This window comes from Marmota monax, unplaced genomic scaffold (assembly GCF_021218885.2).
Source record: "Marmota monax isolate L192 unplaced genomic scaffold, Marmota_monax_Labrador192_F-V1.1 WCK01_AAM20220418_F8-fsc00008, whole genome shotgun sequence".
NCBI classification, from domain to species: Eukaryota; Metazoa; Chordata; class Mammalia; order Rodentia; family Sciuridae; genus Marmota; species Marmota monax.
The window spans coordinates 22,162,970-22,180,000 of NW_026694432.1; the positions used below are offsets into that span (position 1 = coordinate 22,162,970).

At 36.7% G+C, this 17,031-nt stretch overlaps 1 protein-coding gene across 10 annotated transcripts in view; it reads right to left on the reverse strand.

Moving 5' to 3' along the window:
* Positions 1 to 17,031, reverse strand: part of Srrm1 (serine and arginine repetitive matrix 1) — a 29,137-nt gene that overhangs the window by 4,444 nt on the left and 7,662 nt on the right. For 3 of the 10 annotated variants that reach the window (XM_046468860.2, XM_058571049.1, XM_046468868.2), the window contains 9 exons: positions 16,853 to 17,031; positions 15,448 to 15,642; positions 14,927 to 15,046; positions 12,775 to 13,049; positions 8,014 to 8,094; positions 7,248 to 7,334; positions 4,376 to 4,520; positions 3,948 to 3,989; positions 1,359 to 1,469 (listed from right to left, as the gene is read on the reverse strand). The exon at positions 16,853 to 17,031 is cut by the window's right edge and continues 25 nt beyond it. In XM_046468860.2, the coding sequence (XP_046324816.1) occupies positions 1,359 to 1,469; positions 3,948 to 3,989; positions 4,376 to 4,520; positions 7,248 to 7,334; positions 8,014 to 8,094; positions 12,775 to 13,049; positions 14,927 to 15,046; positions 15,448 to 15,642; positions 16,853 to 17,031 (1,235 nt within the window). The remainder of the gene's footprint in view (positions 1 to 1,358; positions 1,470 to 3,947; positions 3,990 to 4,375; positions 4,521 to 7,247; positions 7,335 to 8,013; positions 8,095 to 12,774; positions 13,050 to 14,926; positions 15,047 to 15,447; positions 15,643 to 16,852) is intronic. The other 7 variants (XM_046468863.2, XM_046468862.2, XM_046468861.2 and 4 more) reach the window with 7 other exon arrangements.

The following is a 17,031-nucleotide window of genomic DNA, read 5'->3' on the forward strand; positions in this document are numbered from 1 at the left end:
ATTTGTAAGTGGACATGCATGTCTGTAAACAAACACCCATCCTGGCCTTCCTCTTGATGCTTCACTTCCATACAATCCTTATGTGCTTCTTGGGAATTACACTTGTAAGACTGAACACTGAGGAATTCTCATCCAAAATCAGATTTACAATTAGCCAGTTTGGGGGCAATGTGACAGAGCAGCACTTGGTATAGTAATTCTGACCTATTCCACTTTCTCACCTAAAAAAGAATACCACTTACCAAGCAAGATTACATTGAGGACTACAGGTAAGCTACATAAAAAGCATCTAACACTTTACCTGGCACATAACAGGTACTAAAGAGTGGTAGTCAGCCATTATACTGCCTGTTAGTGTTTTATACCAATAAACCATGTTTTCCCCCTCTAATTTTTATTTTAAGTGATTTTAAAGAGTCACAAAACAAGTGAAAACCTGCTACTATGTTAACAACTTATGGAACTATAAAAATTACCCAAACCATAGTACTACATCAACATTAACTTTATAGTAACTAAAGTATCAATATTCTCCATGTTTACTACTAATACACATCCTTTTTTCTGTTCCAGGATCCTAGATCTCCTTAGTTGCAACCAGTCTACAATGGTTCCTCAGTAATTCATGACTGACATAACTCTGGTGTGTGTTTATGTGTTACAAGAAAGTGAACCCAGGGGCACTCTACCACTGAGCTACATCCTCAGCCCCCCCCTTTTTTTAAATGTTTATTTTTCAGTTTTAGGTGGACACAATATCTTTATTTTTTTAATTTTGTATGTGGTGCCGAGAATCGAACCCAGTGCCTCATGCATGCTAGGCAAGCGTGCTACCACTTGAGCCACATCCCAACCCCAGCCTTTTTTATTTGTAAGTTGCCAAGGCTGCCCTTGAACTTGTAATCCTCCTGCCTTAGCCTTCCAACTTGCTGGGATCACAGGTGTGTGACACCACCCATGGCTGGTTACTTACTTTGTAGAATTGACCTTCAATTTGAGTTTGTATCACATTTGCTAATAAATTAGACTATGGTCTGGCATAACTGGTAAATAATATTACAGGTATATTTGGAAAGCACATACTGCCAATATGTATTAGTGAGGATGCTTTGATTAAAGAGGCATCTGCTCAGATTCTATATTCTAAAGTTAGTATTTTCTTTTTGTAAATATTTCATACCACCTTTAAACTAATATCTTTATTGATGTGTGATTTACATGCTGTAAAATTTCACCCATTTAAAGTATACAATTTAATGGTTTCAGTTTATTCATAAAGTTGTACCCTACCCCTTACACCGTTTTATTTTCTGTGATTGTGAGTTCTGGGCTTTTCATACAAATATCTGACAAAGTACCTTCGCCGTGGTGGTGGTGTGGGAGATCTGCGCCGCCGAGGAGGAGGAGCGGGAGAAGGAGAGCGTCGCCTTCGGGCGGGTGGTGGGGAGGGACTTCTCCTCCGTCTACCACTAAAGCAAAGAAGAATTTAAGTTGTTTGGAGTCAGTGGCATTTATAATGAAGTGCCCAGAAGACCTAACTTTCAGTTTTCATTAGCCCAAGGGACAGCACTTGGTTATACATGTTCTAGAGCAGTGCTCTTCAAAAACCAATGTTTCATTTGTGGTACGGATAAATACTGTTTGGTGAAATATGCTGCAGGCATAAAAGAGGTGCTCTAGGTTACAACACAGAATATTCTTAACATGACACAGGTTGAAATAACGTTTGCAAAAGATTGTTTCAGAGTGCTCCTTTATAATTGGAATGCAAAAAATAATCATTTGGAAAAATACAACTGTGAGATTTATGCTCACCGGGTATGGGCTAAATATAGTCAGGTGTTTACTGAAAAAAATCTTCAGGTGATTTTGGTTCCTTGTTAGGAACTACTGCTTTACAACTCTCCAATACAGACTTGGCTTAAGACCCAGATTCGGGTATCACTGCTCCTAGTTCTTAATTTGTAAGAATACATATCCACTTGTACACTGTTATCTAACAGCACTATCCCAAAGACAAAAACTGTCCAACTACTAAAGCTATACTGGGTTAAGATCCAAAATTTTAGATTTATGTGGTTAAAATGCAGTTGAGGATCACATAAACCTTAATTTTGAGCTCTGTTGCACACTTAACCAACACATATGAAAAATTAGAATAAAGCCTTGCTGCCTTACAAAAGACATTAAAATATATTCCAAGCCAATTTGTCTTCTTTTGGTTAGTTCACATATACAAAATAGTTCAAATAATTAGTTCTTAATTTATTTGCTTAGGATAGGATTGAGGTTTCCTGTAAATATGTAATTAGAATCTAAAGTTTACTAGGTCTTGGTTCTCCTTGGATAGGAAAAAATCCTTGAATTCATTAAATTTCGTTTCCCATTTAAAATTTGCTTATGGTTTGTGGGGACTAACTTCATTTTTAACACTTTACACATGAAATATTCAAAACTACGCTATATCTCCTCTCCTAAAATATGATATTGAAGGACAATTCCAAATAATTATTCTTCCATCTTTAAATCCTAGACATCTGATAGTAGATGGACTGACTGCAGCACTGGGAACTGAATATGGGGTGCTCTACCACTGAATTTTTATCTCTAGCCCTTTATTTTATTATGAGAATCTTTTAAGTTTAAGTGAGAGTCTTTTAAGCTGGCTTCAATGTTCTCTGGTAAGTAATATTACTAGCCAGGGGTGGTGTTACATACCTGTAATCCCACCAACATGGGAGGCTTAGGCAGGAGGACTCCAAGTTCAAGGCCAGCCTTGGCAACTAAAGACCTTGCCTAGAAATAAAAAATGCAAATACCTCCACCTCCCGAGTAGCTGGGATTCCAGGTGTGTGCAGCCATATCCAGCTAAAATACCTTTTTCCCTACCCAGAACAAAATAAGAATATACTAGAGGGGGCTGGGGCTGTAGCTCAGTGGCAGAGTGCCTGCCTAGCATGTGTGGGGCACTAGGTTCGATCCTCAGCAGCACCACATAAAAATAAAAAGTATTCTACCTACTACTACTACCAAAAAAAAAAAAAAAAAAAAAAAAAAACCACCACCAACTAGAACAAGGCAATATAACATTAGTTTTGAATTTCCTGTTATGAGGCATGTCTTTCCAGAACAGAAAGTAGTTCCAAAATAGGGCAATCCTATTACTAACCTAACTCTGTAAAACACTTTATTGAGCTAGCAATTTCACAGAATCCACAGATCACTGTAGATGGGAAAATACTGTAATATCTAATGATCTTTTTTGGCTTTTATATCAATAAATTGTTTCTTCTACAGTGTGAATAACCCTGCTTTGTCCCATATAATACAACACTCCTTATTAATGAGATTACCTAAAATAACCCATCTTCAAAGTCTGAGATATAAAGAGCACAAGAATAAACATAGGATGAGCATCCATTATATGAAAATCCAAACAGCTTCAAAGTCTGAAACTCTGAGTTGCTTGGTACTCAAAAAGTCTTGGATTTCACACTTTTGGATTAGAAATGCTCAACTTGCAAGTCCACCCAAAACTGCAAAATCAGAAACACCTCTGGTCCCCAAGCATTTTGCACAAGGATACCCAAATCTGTATTTACGGAAAGAATGAATAGGGCCAAAGCCTTATGTTAACTTTTAACTTCTAAGTTTTTCTTGCTTTAAGTCACCACAAAGTCCCTTCCACTACTAAATCTAGGGAGGTATTATCCAATTATTAGAAAATACCTATATGTTGCTCAAACTGTGCGTGCCTTGATGTAAGTTGATCCAAATGGTAACAAGATATTCAAAATTGAAGTTCAAACGAAGCTCTAAAATGAACACTTCGGGTACAATTCTACAGTCCACTACATATCTAAGAACAGGATATGGTCCTAAATAGGAATTTAAGGCACTAAACTTTTGGTAGGTGCCCTTAATTTACAAAGCAGTTTCTAACCAACCTTTTAGTCACTGGCGATTGCCATCGCTTTCCCATCTGCATCCTGAGAGCAGTGGAGAAAAAAAAAATGTCAAGAATTCCATTCACTAAATTATTTACTTTGATGGAGTTAACCCCTACTGAAGGAGATATTTTTAAAAATGTTCAGGAATTAATGCTATGATTTAACTGGCTTATTCATCTAGTCATGCATATGTATGATACACTGACTCAAAACTTACCTAGTTCTTATTAAATATTAGTAATTACTAATGAAGATGCGGGGACCCAAAAACCTAAAACCCAAACAAAATCCAACCACCTCCTCAAAGTTCTTGAAATGAAGGAATGAACCAAATTCTAAAATAATCCTATAGCCCACTCTTTAAATTATGAACTTTCACCACAGCTATAGAACATCAGGGAAGACCATTAAAGAAAAGTTGTTACCGAGGAGAGGTCTCTTTTTGGCGCTTCCGTGGTGAAGGAGAGGCACTGCGAGAAGGGGAATGTCTCCGCCGCCTGCCTACCTCGCCATTCTTCACATGTGATCTCTTGGGTTGCTCATCTTCTGAAGAGGAGGAGGAGCCAGAGTCTACAATTACACAGTACAAAATAAAACAAAAAATTATCCTAGGTCTGTGCTTAAACGAGCTTGTCTAGGTTTTCTGAATATAGGGTAAGCAAGCATAGATACATTCTGTGTTAGATAACATATACTTCAAAGTCCAGCCCAATTAAGTATTATATAAATCAGAAAGTCATATTCATAATGCAATCCAATCAAAACAATACAAATATGTCTTTTAAGAAATCATGATTTGGGCTGGGGCTGTGGCTCAGTGGCAGAGCACTTGCCTTGCATGAGTAAGGCCCTGGGTTTGATCCTCAGCACCACATAAAATAAAGAGATAACTAAAGATATTGTGTCCATCTATAACTTAAAAAAAAAAGAAATCATGACTTGTCTAGGCATGGTGACGCACGCCTGTAATCCCAGTGGCTTGAGAGGATGAGGCGTTAAAAAACTCAGCGAGACCCTGTCTCTGAATAAAATACAAAACAGGGCTGGGGATGTAGCTCGGTAGTAGAGTGCTTGCCTAGCATATGTGAGGCACTGGGCTGTGTCCTCAGCACCACATATAAATAAATAAAAAAATATTTTAAAAAGTTGTGATTTCCCAGTCAATAAATTGGTTCTTGTTACTTGAAGCACTTAATGCCAACTGTGAGACAGTGTGGTTTCCATTCTATGAACAAAAAACAAAGACAGTGCATAGACTCAGTCACAAACACTAAATAAACTAAAAATAATAAAGCATCTGGGATTAAAAAAAACCTTTTTCCCATATATATTTTTTTATATCAGAGATTTAACTCAGGGGCACTCAACCACTGAGCCACATGTCCAGCCTCTTTTTTGGTATTTTACTTAGAGACAGGATCTCACTGAGTTGCTTAGTGCCTCACAGTTGCTGAGTGTGGTTTTGAACTCTTGATCTTCCTGCCTCAGCCTCCTGAATCACTGGGATTACAGGTGTGTGCTACCATGCCCAGTTCCATATATATTTTTTAAATATATACATATTTTAGTTGTTAACAGCCCTTTTTAAAAATTTATTTACATGTGGCGCGAAGAATCAAACCCAGTGCCTCACATATGCCAGGCAAGTGTGCTATTGCTGAAACCCAGCCCCAGCCCATCCATACATATTTTTTAATCCAGCAATTCTAATTACAGATATATCTGCTTAAGTACAACACACACAAAAAAGAAAACTATGAGAAAAAACCTTAATGTTCAATAAATAAGCAGACTGCTCAATAGCTTATGGTACATACTTATAAAAAACACTGAAACTCACTGGGTATGGTGATATATGTCTGTAATCCCAACTTCTCAGAAGGCCAAGACAGGAGGATTGTAACTAGAGGTGTGTCTTGGCAATTTCGGGAGACCCTTGTCTTAAAAGGACTGGAGATGTGGCTCAGTAGTAGAGTGTTTTTTCAACAATTATAACACCCTGGGTTTAATTGCCAGTATCATACACACACACAAACAAAAAAACAAAAACAAAGAAAATACTATAGCTAGCAAAAGAATGAAGCTGACTTATAAAGACTAGCATGGAAAAATGACTTATATATATACCAGGCCACCTTTTTGAGCCAAAGATGCCTACACATGCATAAAAACATTCTGAATACAAGTTTTGGTGGGAAGATTTAGGGAATCAGGAAAAAAAACTATACTACTTCAGTTTTATACCTGTTTTCTATCTTATTTTTTTTTACGTTTTCAGAGAAGGTTCTGCTATGTTGCCCAAGCTAGGCTTGAACTCTCAATCTTTCAGCCTCAGCCTCCTGAGTACCTGGGATTACAGATATATACTGTAGTGCCTGGTATCTAATATGGTACTGTACTCTATAAAAAGGATCTATTGTTTTTAACTTTTTGATTTAGTGCTAGGGATTGAACCTCGGCCCTTGCACACAATCATGTGCTCTACTTAGCTATACTCTCAGCCAAATCTATTACTTTTTTTGTTTTGGTACTGGAAATGGAACCAGAGGAACTTTACCATTGAGCTACATCCCCATCCCTTATTAGTTTGAGACAGGTTCTTCATAAGTTGCTGAGGATGGCTTTGAACTTATGATCATCGTGCCTCAGCCTCCTAAGTTACTGGGAGTTACTTAAATTAAGTTACTTACATAACAACTTAAAAGAATGTACACCTGAGGGAAAACGAGACAGACAACCCTGCTCCCAAACATTTCGATGTGGTTCAAATTCTTTTTTTTTTTTAAAGAGAGAGGGAGAGAGAGAGAGAAAGAGAGAGAATTTTTTAATATTTATTTTTTAGTTATCGGTGGACACAACATCTTTGTTTGTATGTGGTGCTGTGGATTGAACCCGGGCCGCGCGCATGCCAGGTGAGCGAGCTACCGCTTGAGCCACACCCCCAGCCCTCAAATTCTTGTGTATAATCAATACACACTAATGATTATTTCTTTTTTGGGGGGTGGGGGGTGTTAAGGGGGGATGATCAGGGATTGAACTCGGGCACTTGACCACTGAGCCACATCCCCAGCCCTATTTTGTATTTTATTTAGAGACAGGGTCTCACTGAGTTGCTTAGCACCTTGCTTTTGCTGAGGCTGGCTTTTGAACTTGAGATCCTCCTGCTTCAGCCTCCTGAGATACTGGGATTATAGGTGTGTGCCACTACACCCAGCCATGATTGTTTATAGTCTTTTTTTACTTAAAAGTGGGGAGGGGCGCAGATAAAAAAAAAAATTTTTAAGTCAATGGCCATACCAGAAGAAGACTGCTGGTTCTGTCGTCTGTATTGGCGTCTCTGCTGCACAGAATCTGCTGCAGCCATTTTGCCACCTTTATCTTCTTCTGAAAGATGGATGCATTTAGAAAGTGCTTCTTTAGTTATGCATACAGAGAGTCTGACATATCTGAATAGGAAAATAGATTCTCCAACTTTTAAGTAAGTGTCAAGCAATATAAGTACCATATGAAATAAAGATAAATTTAGTTAAGCATTTATTACAGGTCAGGCTGGGTGCTAACCATTTTATAAATGTTATTTTCGTTAACTGTTAGCCATATGCTATATCATTAATCATTCCCTTCAACCAGAGGGAAGAACCAAATTTGAAAAAAAAAGGGGGGCAAATTATCTTTTAAAAAACCCACTAACAAAAAAATGTGGCATATATACACAGTAGAATACTACTTAGCAATAAAAGAGAATAAACTCATGGCATTTGCAGGTAAATGGATGGAGTTAGAGAAGATAATGCTAAATGAAGTTAACCAATCCCCAAAAAACCAATGCCGAATATTTTCTCTGATATAAGGAGGCTCATTCATAGTGAGGTAGGGAGGGGGAGCATGGGAGGAATAGACGAACTCTAGATAGGGCAGAGGGGTGGGAGGAGGCATGGGGTTAGAAATGATAGTGGAATGTGATGGACATTATTATCCAAGATACACGTATGAAGACATGAATTGGTGTGAATATACTTTGTATACAACCAGAGGGGGGAAAAAAACCACCAACAAAACTTACCTGATTCAGATAACTCTACTTTCCTAGGCTTTGGTGCTGGTGAAGGTGACTCTCTTTTCTCAGTACCTTTATGTTTTGTCACTATAAAAAATAAGTGGGGAAAAAAGCTTTCAACAAAAGATGACATAAGATATATAGGTATGAATTTAAAAAAAAAAAGAATTTACTAAGAACTTAAAAAAATATTTCTGTAAGACCTTGTTGTCATTATCAGAGGTAGTGGTAGGAATTTTTAAATGTTTAATGAAAAGCCTTAAATTTCTACAATAATTTCTTCCAAACTGTGAGATTCTCAAGAGAAACCCATAACAAAAATAAAACAAACAAACAAACAAAAAAAAACCCCACACAACTGGGAGCTGTTATAAGGAGAACTAGCTTTATGCTATGTGTTACTTGAGCCTCACAACTAACACTCACATTCAACTTTGGAGACTTCATTGATATAAAAGTTTTTAAAAAACCAGTATAGTTGGATTCAAAAAAAGCAATAAAGATGATAAATGATTAAGAAATGAGACTGGTTAAATTTCTTCTGAAGACACTTGGATCTAAAAATGAGAAATAAATGGCCACACCCAAGAGCCTAAAGGCTTTTTATGTAGCATGAAATCTTCACAATAACAAAAATTACCAAACACCAAGACTGAAAGATTCTTCCCAAAGAATTAAGAAATAAAAGGAGAAAACACAAAACCAGTTCTATATCTGAAACAGTAGGAGATCCATCAATTAGCCATTATTATGAACACTGTGGAAAATTATGACAACCACCTTTTCTAAACTTGTTGCATTATACGTACTGTTAAGCACTGTTGCTAGGATCATATCCTCTCTACTCCTCTGCTCCATTTTATAAGGGAAACCTGAGGCTCAAGGAAACTTCACCAGTGACAGAGACAATGTACTCGAGCTAGAATATGATCCCAAGAATCTCTTTTCAGGACATCAGTTTTGATTCCCAACTTGTATCTCTGCTTAAAAATATCCATCCACGCTACAACCAGAATCAGTAGTATATATAGACATAATCATTAAATTACCACAGATTAACTTGATTCTTAACCTGTTTTGTTAATTAACAGGATTCTTAACCTGTTTTGCGTGATGAATGCAATCACCATGGGATGTTTGACCCAGAATGCAGTGACATCTCAGACACATATTCAGAATTCTGTAATGGCTTACTCCAAAGGGCAGTACTTAAGAGAACTAGTGATCTAACAGTAATCTGATCTTTTTAAAGTAATTAAACAAGAAATTACCTCTCTCAATGACCAGAATTTTATTAATGATTATACAAGGCATATAGACTGACTACAGAACTGGGAAAATAATGATTAGCTTCTAATTTTAGTCATCATATATTATGGGAGGAAATAAGGATGGAAAAAGTATATCAAAACTTGTACTTTAACAAATTCAAGGAAATATTTTAACTATTTTGAGGCTGTGTTTCAGTCCACAGACTCTACTTTTAAATATCAGTTAATCCTCAATTCCTAAACCAATTATGAAAGGAATCTAGTTATCCATAAAGCCACATGCCCAAGTAACCACCCTGGAAAACTTGGTTTCAAAACTTGTTTTTGAAACTGGTTGGTTGGATGGAAGAATGCATTTTCCTCCAAGAAACATTAAAAATGTGGTTATGTTTGCAAGATAGTTGGGAAATGCCTGCTTACTAAATAATAAAACTAAACATTCCCCCCACCCCCACAATGGAAATAACACATTTGGAATCCAATTCATCCTCTCATTAATAACCTGGCTAACTAAAACCATCTTAAATTATTAATATTTATACCATCAGACAAGAATCCATTATGTACTCCTACTTTGGTAGGACTGAGCCACACATCATTAATATTATAAATGATAATGTTCCAGGTTTACTTTTCTAGATTTTTATACCACCCTCTTGGCTATCTTACTGATGTTTTACCATAAGTATCCAAGGGGCAAAATCATTCTAGCATGAAGATAGTAATCTAAGAGGCAACTCTAAAACCAGAATTTTAAATTTACTTTACCAGTTCTATTAATTGTTAATCTCTTAGACTTACCCAAAAGATCACTTGTAAAGTCACTCTGTAGCCAGAAATAGTAAAATAACCATTAAGTGTATACAGAGCGTAACTTATATGGCTAAGGTTATTTAAATAAACTCAAATTACCATCTCCACAGCTATAGACAGACCCTGTTCAAGATTATCTCACTGAATAAAGCATTATTTTATGTGTTAAGACAATGCCAATTTACCTGTGACATGCCATTGATTATAAAATGTTTCTCTAAGACCCCTTTCAGATGAGACTGTATATTTTACTCCAAATAATTTACCCCCAATTTTCTCAAAAAAATTTTCCTCCCTCCCTCCTACTTCACAGGCCCCCACTATCAACAGCAGAGACCCAGGGCCCTGATTAATGGCTGCTACATGAAATACAACCGTGAACTTCATTATATTTCAACGGTGTACCTACTCTAATTATCCACACAGAGACTGAAATGAAGGAATGATACAGAAACTGAATAAATTCATCTTGCCCTCCATCTCCCTCCTTCAGTAATCAAAGAAGCATTTGGGCGTAGGAAAGCTGGGCAAAGTATTTATTACTTAACTGGGAATGAGAACTTAAATCTATTCCTGGTTGGTTGACCTTGACCATGTTACTTAACGTGAGAACCTGCTAAGGTCTTTTCTAACTCTCAAATTTCATCAGAGGATAGAAACCATGTTAATTCAAAATAAAAGATTATTTCCAAGCAGCTCAACACAATACTCATCTTCAGTAGACATAATAAGGAAACCTCTGACAACACTGTCCACAGTGTCTGGTTTGTCTGCATTCTATTTGGACTGGGAAGCACTATTCCAGAACCTAAAGTAATACAACCAGTTCCTTGTCCTCCACTAAGACTTCTCTCCCATACATGTATTCATTGTATCGTGTTTGCAAAAAGCATATGCCAAAACACAGGAGGACAGCACCTGTGCACTCCTTTAAAAAGGTAACTGATAATTCTTAGACATTCTATTTTAACCAGGATTTAGTCCTTCTGTTTAGTCCTTTCAGTAACTCTTTGGCTATCTGAATGTAAATGGAAAAACTGTTAACTTGTTGTGCTTTTGCAAAGCAACAGTGGGGACCATTTATATTCTTTCCCTAGAGAGCATTCTGGCTCCAGACAAAGGAAAGAAAACTTCACAGGAAAAGACAAATAGACCAGGGCAACAGCAACAGATTTGGACATGATAATCAGAGTTTATGAACAAACTGACATTTTCCCAATTTTGAACAAAAAGTAATACAGTGTATGTTTATGCCCCCTCCCATACTTAACAACTACATCGTATTTAATGATGTGTTACCAAAGTAATTTGATTTAAAATTTGAAAATAATCTACACATTACTTTTTGTGGGTTGCCATTATTTGCTGGGGTTCCTTCCAGGGACAGCTAAGTCTATGCCCGTGTGTTGTCACAGAAGTCAAGAAAAAGCAAAGCAAAATTGGCCTCTCTAGATATCACCATACTGCACAGTATAGGGAGGTGATGTGATGTCAAGATACGCCAGCATAGTAGCCTACTAGAAACCCTGGACTCACGAAGTTCACTAACATATACTGAAGATTTTCATAGTGATCAGAATCTTAGTATATGGTAACCTAGAAAATTATTCCTTAATATCTCATTGATGTTCAATTCACAACAGCTAAGCTATGGAACCAAACTATGTGCCCTTCAATACCTGAAAATGTGGTATATACACAATGGAATATTACTCAGCCGTAAAGAAGAATGAAATTATGGAATTTGTCAGTAAATTGATGGAACTGGAGGCTATCACACTGAATGAAATAAGCCAATCCCCAAAACCCAAAAGCTGAATATTCTCTGATATGTGGGATGAAACAGATATTCTATGTTTATATGTAAATATACAACTCCACATCATGTTCAACAAGAATGGGAAGTTATACTCCATGTATGTATGTCAAAATACATTCTACTGTCATGTATAACTAAAAAGAATAAAAAGAAAAAATATCCAATCACTGTAGTAGCTTTTACAATATTCCCGTCTCCCCTACTACTCACCTTGCAAGCTGACTGTATCATTCCAGCCCTAAGCACAATTCAGATGGATCTTATATTTTTGTATTTAGTGCAAAAAAAAAAAAAAGACCACAACCTTCACTCAGACTAACACAACATTCTACCTGCCTGGCAGGATCATAGATCATAAATTCCTCATAGAAATCAATCTGCAGAACAAAGCAAGGACAATACTCAGAAGAACCCTGCCTCGAACCTAAATTTAAAAAAAACAAATCAGGTTTTAAAAGGACACCATGTCCTTCCTTTGGGAGCACAATGTGGCCAATAAAGAATTAAGGAAGAATACAAAGTCCTCAAATAAGATATCAAATGAACAATCTCTAGGGAAAAATTTAACTAGTCTCATCGAGTAATAAAATGAACCCTGATCAGTGACAATACTTCAATTAGCTGTCCCATTTCCAACAGTCCACAGCTAGTGATGTATTTCTCAAACTGTTCAATGCCAGAGGGCATTCTAGAAAACAAACCACTTTTACATGAAGTCTCTATTTCAACCCAAGAACTTAAAGCATGAAAAGGTAAGAACAAAAAACTTCTTCACACTTCGAGAGTGAACAGGGGACAACCACAGATAGTATGCTCTGAGTAGCCAAAAAGAGAACATAATGTTTTTGTGTGTTTGATTTTTACCTTTACCTGAAGTTCTCCCTGGAGACACAGAAACACGACTTTTTCTTGTACGATTTGACTGCTGGGGTGTTGGGGAATGACGAGTTTTTGGTGGAGGAGTTGCTGGAGGTGATGGCCTGTGTCTTCTCCGAGGAGGACTTGCTGAAGGAGATAACCTACGAGTTTTTCGAGGGGGGCTAGATGTCCTCTTGGGAGGCTTCTTTGGCGGTGACCGGGAACGAGATGAAGAGGATGATGAGCTACTCCCAGACAAGGATGCTGATGAACGCCTTCTTCTGTGGAATAAAGTATTTATATTCAGAAACTACACATTTATAAAAAATGACCTTTATAGGCATGTATGGTTTACATAAAAATACAGCTACTTTTATCCAACTTTTGAGTTTATGTAGCTAAGTACATAAATCAGTCAAAAATAACGAGAAACAAAATCATAACCTACAACAGGAAACAGCTAGTTCTGAGATTAAACAGAAATAACATAATGATAAATGCTTCTGATGAAGTTGTCCCTCCAATTATAAAACTTGTCAAGTTCAATGCTATAACACAATAACCAACCAGCCTCTTTCTTCCTTTGGAAAGATACTGGTGTTTTGGAGTTTGCATACAAAATTGGATGGCAAAGTGTTTTTCATTTAATAACACAAAGTCAGGCAACCTTTAAGTTGCATTTAAAAAAAAAAAAAAAAGGTGCAAGATTAGGAATTCATTTAGCTACATAAACTTAGAAGCAGGGCCTCTCGAATTCTGCGGCAAAATCTGTGGTAAGTTCTGTGCAATTATGTGTACCTGCAGAATTCACCTTTGGCAGAAGAATTCCTGAGAACCTGAAAAAAAGAAACCCTACCTTAAGTGTGAGATAAAAACTGGCTGAAAGGGAATTTTACACAATCTGCAAAATATTGACTGTAAATGGCTTAGTAAGCACAATCAAAACATGCTATTTGCAAAACTCCAATTATAAGAAATAGCTGTTTCCACTACTGTTCTACTAGAAAGCACCAGCATTCCTTATCTGCTAAAGAGAAATAATCAATTTTAGAAAAGTGCAATGCCTGAAATGGCTGACCATTTATTTATACCACTGGTCTCACCTTTAAGTAGTAACATCAATTCTGTTATTTTTAATAGAATAATTGTTCAATACACCTCAAGAACTTATCATATATTTCTGTGTGTATCTACAAAAAACCTGCATGAAGAAATAAACTTCATGGAGTTTTAATTTGATGTTATTCTTTATTTACAAATTGATTTGGTTCCCTGAAAGAAACCTTACTCAGACATGCAAGGTTGACTGTAAATGGCTTAGTAAGCACAATCAGTAATAGAGCATGTACTTATTAGCATGCTCAAGGCCATGGTTTCAATCCGTAACACCAACCAAACAAAAACAAAATACCCTAACCTGTCCAATGTACAACCTGAAGTTTGGTCATCATCATGGTTCCTTTCAAAAACAGGCAGGATGTTTTATTAAGGCAGCAAAACTCTGCTAAAACTGTTCTAGGCCTGTACTTGGACATATCTACTCACAATCTCATTTTAGTAATACATTCTAAATCTAAAATTTTACCTTATGCTTATTTCAGAATTATTCAGGGCAAAGAAACTGGTATTGGCAGGGTTAGATTTTATGACTAGACAAACAGCAAATCCCCAATATCAATGAAATAAGATTATGGGAACAGTCAATTTTTGTTTGAACTGTATACAATTTATCTCATCATCTGTATGAGAAATAAAACCACTTTAAAAAATTAAAGCATAATAGTGAATGGATTATTTAAAAACTGGTAAAAGGTAGCTTAGTGGCCCTGTACTCAACTACTTTTCATAAGTTAAGTCAAATGGAAGGTGACTAATTCCCTTTCTTGGATAGAATTTCTTAGTAAAATCCTAAAGGATAAAAATTTAAGTATCCGCAAGAGGGTAGATTTCTTTTTTTTTAATTTTTCAAAACTGAAATAGACATTTTTTACAGCTCAAACAGCATTACACTTCAAATGCACTACTGCTCTTTACAACACATCTATAATATCATTTATGAGATCTTTCTTTCACTAATGAAGATTATCCTGAAATTATTCTTAAAAATTATACTAAAGTGTCAAGACATTTCACACTTTCAAATTAAAACAACACTGACCGCCTAACAGGAGATCTACTCCTTCGATGCCTTGGTGGAGGAGGCATTCGTCTCGGTGGAGTTCTTCTTCGAGGAGATGGCCGCCTTCTTGGGCTTGGCCGCCTTCTGGGCGAATAGGATCTGTCGAAACAGACAGAATTAGACTGAATAAATCTGGAGCAAAGAATTCCATGACTGTTTTTTCCAAAAGCCAGATTTAAAATATGAATTTCAAGTGCTACAATCTTTTATTCATAGATTTTTATGGTATACAGAAAATTGTTCATGTGTAAATCCAAATAACAACATCTGTACAAATATTTTCTACCACTTTAATATTATTTACATGATTCTTTAGGAAAATAGCACATACAACTTAATAATCTATCCTGAGGACTGAAGTTGTAGTTCAGTGGTAAACTGCTTGCCTAGCATGTGTAAAGCACTGGGTTTGATTTTCCAGCACCACATAAAAATAAAATAAAGGTATTGAGTCCATCAATTTTTAAAAAATTTGTCCTGATCTTAAGACCTCAACTCACCTTGATCGGGATCTATGGCGCCGTCTTGGGCGAGTATGAGAAGGAGACCGAGAACGTGTCCGTGATCTTGATTTGGAACGTGACCGAGATCTTGGTCGAGTCTTTTCCTTTTCCTTTTCTTTTTTGGAATTTTTTTCAGGAGAAGGTTCTTTAGGCTCTGGTATAGGTTCAGGCTTGGGAACTTTCAAGATGTCACTGTGGAAATAAAAGCTTATTTTTTTTCCTCTTCTACTACAAGATGTTAAGTCAGTATGACATAATAATATACATTTTTTTTAACAAGGTTTTAAAAATCAACGAAGACTTCTCTCTGGCTCCAAAAAGGTATGTACTTATCAGTAGAACTCACTAAGTGACAATTTCTTCTTCTTTTTTTTTTTGGTACTGGGGACTGAACCCAAGGTTGTTCTACCACTGAGCTCCACCCCCAGCTATTTTCATTTATTCTGAGACAGGATCTTGCCAAAATTATTGAGGATGGACTTGTGATCCTGATACTTCTGCCTCAACCTCCCAAGTTGCTGGGATCACAGGCAGTGACTAACAATTCTAACCACAATTAAAAACCAAAACAACAACAGCAACAACAAAAATAAACCAAAAAACCCTAACAAGTATTCACAATATATTAAGAAGTCAAGGGCTAGGTTTATAGCTCAGTGGTAGAGTGCTTGCCTTGAATGTGGAAGGCACTGGGTTCGATCATTAGCACCACATAAAAATAAAATAAAGGTATTGTGTTCATCTACAACTAAAAAAAAAAAAAAAAAAAAAAAAACTTTAAAAAGTCAAATTAGGGGCTGGGGATGTGGCTCAAGCGGTAGCACGCTCGCCTGGCATGCGTGCGGCCCGGGTTCGATCCTCAGCACCACATACAAACAAAGATGTTGTGTCTGCTGAAAACTAAAAAAAAAAAAAAAAAAAAAAAAAATATATTAAAATTCTCTCTTTCTCTCTCCCTCAAAAAAAAAAAAAAAAAGGTCAAATTACAGTATATAAAACATTGTAAAACAATGTACAATGAACACACAGTATTCACCTCTGCGGTGTTTTCCTTATAATGTATGCAGTTTTGTCTGAACAAGTCAATTTTATCATTTTCAACATCTAAAAGGCAAACATTTCTTCAGTACTGGGGATTGAACTTACGCTTAAGCACACCAGGAAAATGCTCTACTACTGCACTACATCCTCAGCCTTTGTTTTTATTTTGAGCATGGTCTCGCTAGCTGAATTGTCCAGGCTGGCCTCAAATTTGTGATCTTCCTGTGTTTGCCTCCTGTGTAGCTGAGATTACAAGCATGTGCCACCACACTGATCTAGTAATTTGTTTTAAACTCAGAGATATCATATCGGCAGACACTATCAACAGTCTAAATTTGTGTTTATAAATAAATGAACTTGCCTTGTAGATGTGGCCTCTTGTACTGAAGGTTCTTTTACTTTCACTGAAGGTTCTGGGAGCTCTGGAGTTTTTTCCTTCTTTTCTGGAGCAGGGGAAGGACTCCGGCTCTTGGTTCTGTGACGGGGAGATCGAGAATGACTGCGCTTTCTCTCTCTCCTGACAGGGGAAGACCGTCTTCT